At 41.5% G+C, this 11,798-nt stretch overlaps 1 protein-coding gene across 2 annotated transcripts; it reads left to right on the forward strand.

Moving 5' to 3' along the window:
* Positions 1-1,844: 1,844 nt before the first annotated feature.
* LOC306938533 (uncharacterized protein) lies at positions 1,845-8,589 on the forward strand. Of its 2 annotated transcripts, none has more exons than XM_079522757.1 (4): positions 1,845-1,950; positions 2,693-2,875; positions 4,370-4,471; positions 5,837-8,589. In XM_079522757.1, exons 2-4 carry the CDS (start codon positions 2,794-2,796, stop codon positions 6,751-6,753), a joined length of 1,101 nt encoding a protein of 366 aa, XP_079378883.1. In that variant the 5' UTR covers positions 1,845-1,950; positions 2,693-2,793; the 3' UTR covers positions 6,754-8,589. The 2 variants fall into 2 exon arrangements, with proteins under 2 accessions (XP_079378883.1, XP_079378884.1); XM_079522758.1 differs by having other exon boundaries at positions 5,840-8,589.
* The last annotated feature ends 3,209 nt before the right edge of the window (positions 8,590-11,798 follow it).

Genomic DNA, 11,798 nt, shown 5'->3' on the forward strand with positions numbered 1-11,798 from the left:
CACAAAAATGGACAAGATCCATACCAGCCTAACAGCTATTGAGGGAAAGCTATCAACGCTGGGTGGCCAGGTCGAACAGCTTGAACAAAGAGTCAGCGCTAACCAGGATAATTTAATAGAACTTGAAACTCGGGTGGAAAAGCTGGAGAAAGAGAACGAATACCTGAGGGAGAAGGCCGACGACGCCGAGAATAGAAGCCGGTCCTCGAACCTGCGTTTCCTGCACGTCCCAAACGGGAGGAGGGCGACGACATCATGGGCTTCATGAACAAACTGATCCCCCATCTGTTCGGCAAGGAGAACTTCCCCGCCTCGCCGGTCATCGAGAAAATTCACCGCACCCCGACGGTTCGTCGTCAGGATTCCCAAGCGGGCCCGAGGCCAATTCTGGTGAAATTTCTTAATTTCCAGGATAAGCAGAGAATCCTGCAACTTGCCCGGGAGAAGGGTGAGCTGCTGTTCAAGGGGGGTCGTATCCATGTCTACGCAGACTACAGTGCTGCCCTGCTGCAGAAACGCCGAATGTATGATCCAATCAAGAAAAAATGCCAAGAACGCACCATCCAATCTACTCTACCCGTGTAGATTTAAAATAATGTTCAAAGGCAAAACCGCATTCTTCTCCTGCCCAGAAAACGCAGAGACATTCCTTCGTGACGTTCCGGTGTCCCGGTGAGATCCCCATACTCCGCTGGTGATAAACTTCATTTTCTCTCTCCATCTCGTCATGTAAGGCCTATCTTTACTTTCTCTACATGAACTTGCCTACAGAACGTTTATCAGTACTGTTTTTTAAATTAGTTTGTTACAAAACATTGGGCCAATGGGGGCGTGGCCCAGGGGCCCTTGGCTCTCAGGGGCCCTTCGGGGAAATTGGACCGCTCTGTACTGGGTTTGAGGCCCTGAAAAAAGCTCCTGGGGACCTTCATTGGCCATTGATTTTGTTAAATGTAGGTCAAAAAGTTGATAAAAACACGAAAAAACTTGAAAATTGCTATGGGGGCCCCAAAAAATGTACTTTTGTATTGCGGATGTGTTCTCATCCTGTATTACTTAAGTGTCTCCACTTCTGTGCACTACTGCACGTTGGTCCTCCCTTTTGTGTAATGATCTTTGCCATGCCATAAAACTTACAATAAAGGCTTTTTCACTTCATTGGAACAGAGTGCCTTGGATCCTCTTCTTTATTTTCAGATGTTACAGGGTGTTCTACTTAGTCTACAGCTCCACCCTGTGGACACCGGACGTGACTGAACATGTGATACTCACTGAACCACTCAGGCCCCTTTTCCACCGGTTGGTTCCCAATGGGAACTGGTTCAGTTCTTTTTGGTTCTTAGTCCATGAGCCAGAGCTCCAAAATTGGAACGTTAATTATGAATTGAGTGTGCAAAACCATAACTATATTAGATTGTTATCACCATGAAACTTCCCCAGTTGATTATTTACACGAAGACAATGATTTATTGTCATGGTTGAGCATGGTTGCTATGGTCACCCAGTTCACACATCAGTCTATATAAGACCTTACACCACTCAGTTCACATGGGTGTGATTTTTAAATATGCAAATGAGACATTATGTAGGAAAATATGCAAAATAATCAAAAATATGAAAAAGCTACTACTGTGGAAGGGTTATCATGTATTCAGAATCATTTACTTGTATTTATCCTATAAACAATTTAATATAGGTCTAGTTTTTCCCACCAATTTTGGAGCTATGGACCAAGAACCAAAAAGAACTGAAGGAACCAACAGGTGGAAAGGGGGTCTCAGTGAACAGCATAGAAGGGCATAGGCCTCTTATACAGTAGGTGGCGGTATACACCTTAAAATAGGTCGCAACCCGCCATAAAAGAAGAAGAAGGAATTCGAATCGAACAAACAGCGCTTTCATTGAACAACAACACTTCGACCGACGGGCGTCGGCTAATATAAGTGGTTTAAGGTAAAATACTTTATATCTGACATTTGAAAACAACACGAAACACAGAGCTTTCAGAGGATAGCATAATGTGTAAAACAGCAGCATAGCTGCACAGCACAGCATAGCCTCCTAGCCAGATTCGAGAACATGTGTCATGTTGTTGTAACGTGTTGTTTAACTTGTTTATTAGATGAACTGAACTTACACTACCATTTCAACTCACTGTGACCTACATTTAACCATGGTATATGAAAAAAGAAGGTAAAGACACCGATACGCCGTGACACTTTAACACCGGTGTCTCATATTTAGTGGTTTAATGTCTTCTGGTGTCTGCTAAAGCTAACAACAAATGACTGCTATACTTAATAGAACGGATGTCGCTGGTTGAGAGAGAGAGAGTTCCAGACTTGACTTTTACTTGTAACAGTGTTTCTAGCTTTCTAAATAGCAGTATTGATACTTTTACTGCTGGACATAAAGGGACTTGGAGTGAGTCTGTGTGCGGGAGAGAGAGGTGGGGGGAGAAAGGAAAGAGGTCTGGGAGTGTGTGTGTTGAGTTCATGATTTCAGCATTTATTCCTCTTCCATGCACACCATGCCATTGTTCCAATTATAATTATAAACATGCATTTGCATAAAGCAAGCATTTGTCTACTCCCATGTTGAGTATTAAAAATCACACCTGTGTGAACTGAGCGGTGCAACTATACATGTATTGTTATAGTTAATGTACTCTACTGTGCTCTGTGTTGTATTGTAGTGTACTGTGCGTCGACCCCTGAGACATCCAGACCCCCAGAAACGCAACCAGGGGGCCGGTCCGGTTCCGGTGAGCTGTCGCACGTCCGAAACGGTCAAGAAATGACAGAGTTACCATGTGGGTCCCCGGGGGGTCCGTGTGGGGGTCCCCGGGGGTCCTCGGAATATCCAGACCCGGCCCAGGGTTCGTACTGTATTGTACTACTCTGTGCCACTTTACTCTGTGCTGTACTGTACTGGCCACTTTAGGTGTTGCAGCTTTCCGTGCCTGGACATACAGACACAGAGACAGACATACGGACGGACGGACATAGCTCCTTAATGGAGAGGAGGCACTGCTCAAAAACTTGAAAACGATCTGTTTAAGGCAGGCTGTTTAAGGTGGTCCTTGAGGGGGTTCCAGGTGGACCCCAGCTAAATGATGGAGAGTTGGTAACCAAATGGACCCTTATAGAACTCTAACTCTTGAGAGTGTAAAATGAAACCAAGTAGACCCTTATTGGTCCATTTGGTTCCATTTTACACTCTCAAGAGTTGAATTATTGTTAAAGGACATATAACGTCAAATTTAACTTTATCCATTTTTTGGGTGTTTTTTTTAGTTCCCTTGTATTTTCTATTCCCACAAATATGCAATTTTGAAAAATCAGGATTTCTCATCATATAGGGGCTTTTATGGAAATTGCTCTCAGGAACAGCTCAACTGATTTGGTCATATTTGTGATGTCATCAATGTCACCCTACTTTGTATAATTCCTCCCTCTCTTCACTTCCACATTTTTTTGTTTACAGTGGAATGGAAACAAGCCTGGGTTTATTTAGCATCAGTATTATAATGACTCAAATATTAAATAAGTTGCATATCAGCACCCCTACAATTTACAATTAATTAATTCGATTAATCACGATTAACTATGGACAATCATGTGATTAATCGCGATTTAAATATTTGAATCGATTGACAGCCCTAGTAAATACATATTAATGGAGGGGAATGGAACTGGTTAGAATAACTTCCACGTGCTACGTCCTACCGGGGAAACTCCCCCATGTCAAGTGATAAGAAGCATGCTCAACATGCGCTCAGTTCGGGGCTCTCCCCAGGTTGAGGGAGAAGAGCGCCCAGGATTACAGTTTAGGTAATGGGCTATATGCATCCAACCCTTCCGTGTTCAGCTTGGGCCGCCGCTGCACTTCCGGTTCCCAGCCGACTCGTTGATGGTGGACATACAAAGAGTTTCTGATATTTTAGACCCATGTATTTTGGTTGGCCCACATCATGATGTAATGATCATTAGACTCATCTATCTCATAGACTCCCCAGTCAGAGTTAGGAGTTTGAATGAATGTAGAATTATGTGCAGGATGTAATTTGTATGTAGAAGTGAAGGGACTTCATTTAACTGACTACACGTTTTTTAATATTTAATTTTAAACACCAGTGTGCCAGTTATCAACCTCCCCTGTGCCGATGTTGGCACCCGTGCCTAAGGTTGCCTACCCCTGGTTTAAATAACTTTTTTTTGTTTCCTACAAAATCACGACCGTACGTCCACTATCAATGAGTCGGCTGGCGGCCTGAAGGGTTGGATGCATATAGCATTGGCACCGGGTGCTAAAATGGGTTAAAAATCGTGGGATAAAAAAAACTAAAAGAAAAAAAATATTTTCTGTTTAGATTTGACTGTGGATTCAAGATCTAAGGTGAAGATGAAGTCTCTCAACCCCACCAGGAACAATTCTGATCAGCAGGGGGAACCCAAAGATCATAAAGAACTCGGTAAGTTACTTAAACTATACTAAAAAAAGTAAAATAAACTATGTATATATATATATATGTGTGTTTTCCACGCAACAGCTCTACCAGAGAGCTCCAGACTTCCTTCTCCAGAGCAACATTAGTAACTTGGGGGATCCAGAGGTCGCTCACCGACAAAACTCCCGATCTGACGCAAGATCGGGCTTTGATCGCCGAGGTTTTGCTCGCTGTGTGTGAAAGGCTCTGTGAGAAGCTATAGCGCCGAAAAAAGTGCTCGCCGATGCCTCCCAGACCGTTTCTGAAGTGAATATCTGGCTCTGTCGCCGACTGGACATATTATATAGTGCTCCTTTCCAAGTGAAGAAGAAGAAGCAACTCTACTCAGAGTCTCTTGCACGTGTGACTGAACTATATATATATATATATATATATATATATATATATATATATATATATATATATATGGCCCATATTGAAATGGCCCACAATTTTGCGATACTTGGCCAACGCACAAAATTGCTGTCCGCAAGACTCTGTGACGCTGTAAGATGTGAGTAATACAGGGCATGTGATCGAACAAAACAAAGCAAAAAGCAAAGTTACTATATTTACCCAGGGTAACTGGACTAAGCATCAGATACTTGTTTACAGCCAGGCCCTGCTCATAGAACATTTCATGGTAGTGGTTCAATGCCTTGCTAAAGGGCACTTCAGCGGTGGTAATTTTAACGTGCCGGTCCGGGGATACGAACTGGCGACCTTCCGGTATCAAGGCCGCTCCGCAAACCGTTCGGCCACCGCTGCCACAACGCAGCAATCTCATTCTGTCAATCCCTATGGTTGTAACCATGCTCTGCCGACGCAAAGTGTTTTTATTATAGTTCGTGCAAAGGACTGAAAATCCCTAGCCTGCGTTCCGTGCATTGAATTGTCACTCGCTACGCAGTCTGGCCAGCAGGCAGAAGACTCATTTCATAACGTCACGTCACCTGTTACGTAGCCACGTTGTTGCTGATACGTCATGTCCCTTATACGTCATCAGCCAGCGCCACTCTATCCATGCTTCTCACTGTTGAAAAATCGACACTAGTCAGATTCAGTACTACAAAAATCTGATGGCTGTGTGGGGTGAGTTTAGTGAATGATTTGAGGGTATTGTGACTTTTTTGCGGGAGGCATGGGGGGTGGCTCAATTTGTTTTTTTAACCTTCATAGATTATAAATCCACTGAGAAACGGACCTTTGCTCTCCGTGGTCACGGAAGTATCAGAAATTACCCAACTATTTTGCTCTTTATTTAATGTATGTGTTCCAGTTCAATCACTAGCAGAACAAGGCATTCAATCCACTGTTGCATCTTCCCTCTCTCTGTCTCTGTCTTACCAGCAGTGAATGGAAAAAGAAGTCTGGATAAGCCAAAACACCACTGCTGTGACCAGTGTGGAAAACGCTTCTCATACATGTCCAGACTTAAAAGGCACCAGAAGATTCACACTGGAGAGAAACCCCCAAAACACCTGCACTGCTGTGACCAGTGTGGAAAACACTTCTCATGCATGTCCAGACTTACAAGGCATCAGAAGATTCACGCTGGAGAGAAACGCCCAAAACACCACTGCTGTGACCAGTGTGGAAAACGCTTCTTACACATGTCCACACTTAAAAGTCACCAGAACATTCACACTGGCGAGAAACCCCCACAACACCACTGCTGTGACCAGTGTGGAAAACGCTTCTCACACATGTCCACACTTAGAAGGCACCAGATGATTCACACCGGAGAGAAACCCTATGAATGTGATCAATGTGGAGATTTCTTCAACTGCATGTCCAGCCTTAAAGTACACCACAGACTTCACACCGGAGAAAAACCATATCACTGTGACCAGTGTGGGAAAACCTTTAGGACCAAAACTAACTTAAAAACGCATCAGATTATTCACACTGGCGAGCAACCGTATACATGTGATCAGTGTGGAAAAAAATTCAACAAATTGACCAGCCTTAAAACACACAAGAGGATAATTCACACTGGTGAAAGACCATACCACTGTGACTGTGGGAAAACCTTTACGACAAAATCTAACTTAAAAGCACACCAAATGATTCACACTGGAAAGAAACCATACCACTGTGACCAGTGTGGGAAACATTTTATGACAGAAAGATACTTAAACATACACCAGAGAACCCACACTGCAGAAAGACCATTCCACTGTGACCAGTGTGGTCACAAATTTAAGAGAGAATCTCACTTAAAAGAACACCAGCGAAATCATTTGGGAAAGACTAAACCTCTATGACCAGTTTAGCAAATTCACAGAGAATCATTAAATTGCATGTAAATCTTGAACTGACAATTTTCAGAATCAGATAAACGATTGTCTTTAAAAAACACTTCATTTCATTGTCTCTTGTTTCCTGTCTTTACAATCTTTTTAAATTTAAATAAAGCAAAAACGGAAACAATTAATCCAAAAAACCCGCCAGTAAATTACAAAAAATAGTAAACTTGTTGATTGGGATCCTGGCAGCGTTGATCAGAATTGTGCTAGACTAGAGCATGGTTACATTACATACATGAAACATTGGCAAATGCCTTTAGTGTGAGCCTTTTTATTTTGTTTCTGTTCAAATTCAAAGGCTTTCTCTGCCCATCTCTAAGTTTATTATTCAGAGCAACATTTCGGTTGTGAGACCAATGGTGGTTGGGTTTTAGTGCTAATTCGCTTATTTCCATCGAAATAAGTAGTAAAGTGTTTAAGTGTGCCGCTTGGGATACTATTTACCCCGCGCCCCTGTTCTCGAAAGGATGATGAAAGAAAATGAATCTGCAGCATGATGGGCAACGCTGAAGTGGCACAACAAGCGCTAAATAATATAGAATTTAGGTCCACTCAGTGCTGGTTGATGTGTTTGTAAAGCGTTATACTATTAGTATTTATTATAGAGCGCCGAAATCCTGACAGAAGTTCACAGAAGTTTTTCTCTATGGAGAATAACATGGGGTCATCTTAAATCGTCTCATATAATAATTGTGGTCCAAAAATAAACAAACTGTCTCGGCGATATCGTTGGGGAGATGTCTATCGTTTACGATAGTCAGTCATTCATATTTGATACAGTCTGAGGCCAGAGGAGTGGGGAGGCGGGTGGGCGCAGGGGAGCCCACAGCATCATCTTCAACAGGGGACAGCTGTGTTGACAAGTCACGTGACTTTAAAGATGAGGTGCAATGGCTTTGGGGCATTTTATTTTGCAGTTTCAGTCTGAAACCGAAGGCTGTGTGTTTCTGTACCGAACAGAGCGTCTCATCCCTTCATGCTATGGGATGTAGCTCCACCACGCATGGAGTTTGTTTGTTTACAAGTCAGAGCAGACGGGCAGCAAAGCATGCAGCTACTACTGTATGTGGTTTATTTCTAACCTATAATGTTTTCAGGTATTTTAGCGTGCTGAGTAAGACACGCTCCATATATGGCCAGTACAAAATTAATTCCAAATGCTGATCACTAGAACACTGAACACTAGATTGGAACAAGATTACACACATTAAACATTGGAACATCATGGGGTTTTCATTAAGCTGTATTCTACATGTAGAACGACAGCAGAACCTCTCTCTCAGCAGTAGCTATTATTTAAATTTATAGAGTAAGTAGAAGTTTGTTCAGAGTAGTTAATCTCAGGACATAATGGGGCGTGCTCTGTCCGGTGTTCTCCTCTGAGTATAAAATATTATTACTACGAACTCTGATATATCACTATTATTACTACTAGATATATCACTAATATAAGTAATGCTTTTTGTATTTGAAATTCTATGTAGAAATATGTGGCTGTAAATAAACAACAATATGCCTACTTTGTTAAGTTAAGCATGCTGAGTTTGAACAATGTTGTAATGTTGTTTTTATAGGATCTTGACCAGTTTTAATACAATGTTAATGTAAAAAATAATTTCAACAATAATGATGCAATTCTACAGTACAGAGTATCCCATAACCTCACATTCTATATTATTACTTTTATTATTATTATCATTATTAATATTAATATTGTACGAGTCGGACATTTAGTGTTTTGTGGCACAAATGGATGGGGCCTATGTGGAGTTGCATCATGATCCAAGGAATCACAGCTTACGGTTCAAGAGTACGTCAATATGTGAAGCGGGCTGTTACAGTGCCACATGAGGCCGATTGGACTACTGTGTGTACAAAATTCTACAGCAGTTTAGGATTTGTGTCAGTTTTGGCAGAAAATCGTGTAAGGCAGAAATGGGCGGTGCCAATATTGGGAGTTGTGAAATGATCTGGAATCCAGGGTAAAAAAACCCTAAGGTTCAAAGGTTATTGGCTAAAATATGATGTGGCCTTTTATAGCGCCACCGTGAGGCCGATTACAATAATTTGGGATGGAGGTTCTTCCTTCAGCCACAGGGAAGGTGTGAGTAAAGTGCCACAGATTAGCACAGAGAAACAGACAGACACACAATATATGCACTTGCACATGTATGACCCCACGACTAATAACATAACAGTGCCTTGGGTATGGGTAAGCAACCCGGCCTGGTGGAAACGAGCACACCTTTTAGTTTGTTTTTGTCAACTGTATAGCTGTATATTGGTGCTGTGTTAATTATTAATAATTAATATGAAAATATGTATGATATGTTGATATTGTCTCATCAAATATCTTTCAGTGCTGAGTATCTTCATCTCCTGTGGACACGGTCAAGGTGATGATTAATTTAATATGTATTATTTAGTTACTCAGTAAAGTTATATTTACACCCGTTTCACATACCATCTCAATTGTTATTTTATGTCAGTCTGTTATTATTATTATTATTAGTCAGTTTAGTTGCAAGGACTGGCGAACGTTGCATGTCTTGTGTAGCCTCGGAAACCGCAAGCATTTTGTTTTCAAAGGAAACATAAAAATGCCCGGGGCGCGCCAAGCAGGGAAAGTGGCAAAGTGGGACTGGGAGTATTTCGCTAAACCAATAAAGTTTCTCGAACTTTGGTGAAGTCGGTGTTCTCCGCTGCATTCTACTGGGGAGAGGAGGCGGGCTCAAAGGTTGGTGAACCAATAGGAAGTCAGCGTCGGTTTCCAGCGCTAGTTTGTTCCGCAGCCCGGCCCAGAAAAGCATATAGGGCTCAGGCCACACGTCTGGTAACTGTATTAAGAAGACACCATTTCTGTCCACTCACTCTGCGTTTCATTCACATCGCATCACCAGACTTTCCACCTCGGAGGAAAGCCTGGTATTCGTTCCAAACAGGCCCATGGTGCTTCTGGTGGGGAATACAGCAACATAATTTAGTTTTGCCTTTTTTTTATATATATATAAAAAACGAGTGGCAAAGTGAGTTTAACGTAGTTTAACGGCATTTAACGTTGTTTAGTGCAATCAAATCTGACTTTTCTGTTTGGATGTATGGGCTTTCAAGGCCAGAAATATTTTTTTTGCCACTCAGTAGGTGTCCCGCAAAACTTCCATGTATGATGATAATGTCACACAGATACCCTCTGTTCTGTGTTTTACAGGCAGGTAGAGCAAGGTTATTGTAGTTAACTAAAGTTAATAAAACTAGAATTAGGCCTACAATAAATTTTAGTGATGAAATAAAAACACAAATTAGGCTTTACAAAAAAATATAACTGAAACTGTAGGCTATTGTGTGTTTAGAAAGATACCAAAAATGTCCTTTGTTGTTAAACATCTTCAAATAGTAAAAAATAGCAGATCTACAAGCTCACAATGCTAAGCTTGCAGATCTTCTATTTTTACTGTTTCTAAACTTGTTTTTATAATAAAAAAAATAAAAAAAGACTAAACTAATAATAATAAAAACTAAACTTAAACTAAGCCTTTTGCATGAGACTAAAATCTAAACTAAACTTGCAAACCTGCTTAAAAACATCAACACTATAAATTGCAGCACTGTACGCAGTCATTGTGCATTAATATGTATTTCTTCATGTACACAGTGGGACTGGGAAGGTCTGTTGTGATCCTGCAGCCCAGTTGGTCTCCATTATTGGTTAAGAAACCATCACTCTGAAGTGTGAGATAGAGAGAGGAGACACTGACTGGATTTATGAATGGAACACAACCAGCTCATCTTCAGACATACCAGTAAACCAATCTGAATTCAGGATCACTGTGCCTCACAGTGGAGACTACAGGTGTCAGGGTCGTCCCAAAAGTGACCAGCAGTCTTCAACAGGATGGAGTGACGCTGTTACATTGACTGTGATAAAATGTAAGTGATGCCAATGATATCCTACTATAAATGCACCACGTCTCTGTACGTGTACGTACGTATGTCTGTAATCCATGTAACTCGAAAACCGCTCGCCCCACCGACTTCAAATTTGAGTTAGAATTAGAATTTCTAACTCACTTGATTCATAAAAAACAATCTAAGTAAGAAAAAAAAGAATCATACACTTGTAACTTTCTAACTCAAGGTGGTTGTGTATTTTATTTTATTTTTTTCCCCCAAACATTACACTAAAGTAAAACAGTGCATGGTGCCTGACACAAACCGAGTAACTAAGGATTAATAGTTAATACAGTGTTTACCAGTTCCACAATTCATGGCCACATGTCTTGGTAATAAGTTTAAAATTAACTGAGCTGAAACTAACTGAGTCAATAATTTGTCAGATGTCCGTGGCATTCATTACAGTCTCAGTAAACTCACTGCCTTGGTATTTCGGGTGTGTATACGCATCATTGTCTTGACCTTCTTTTTTATTTTCATTTTTATTTGCTGGGTCTGTATCCAATTCAAGCAGACTGTTGTAAGAGGGGATGTGCTCCCAATCGATGGGGACACTGAGGGGATCGGGGATTTCGTTATTAAGGACCCTCTGGATTTGTCGCTCGGCCAACTTGCTGGCGTAGTCCATGGCAAAGGCATCAACACGCTCTTTCAGTTTCCGTGCATAGTGTTTCTTGTACATGCGCTGAGCATAGTTCTCCTGAGAGCAGAAGTTTATGCAGCAAAAGACAAGGAGACCAGCAATGGCAGCTCCAATCATGAGATACCAGGCTATCATCTGTGGATGCACAGAGAGACAGACAGACACTTACATATAGCATTGAAGCTTTATTGAACATAAAGCAAATGTTACGCTGGTGAGGTTAATCCGATATTTTAACTCAATCCTGCACAATGTGTCCTTGTGCTACACAAAATGTCCTGCCCACATTTCATTTCAAAAGAGCAGTGCTTTAACCTGTGCGTGTGCCTTAAACCTTAGACTCTGCTCCTTGCCTCCGGATTTGTCGCAGGGCAGTTTCACCAACTCCTGAAGACAATCTTCTGTCTCG

Source organism: Electrona antarctica (assembly GCF_951216825.1).
Source record: "Electrona antarctica genome assembly, chromosome: 15".
Lineage (NCBI taxonomy): Eukaryota > Metazoa > Chordata > Actinopteri > Myctophiformes > Myctophidae > Electrona > Electrona antarctica.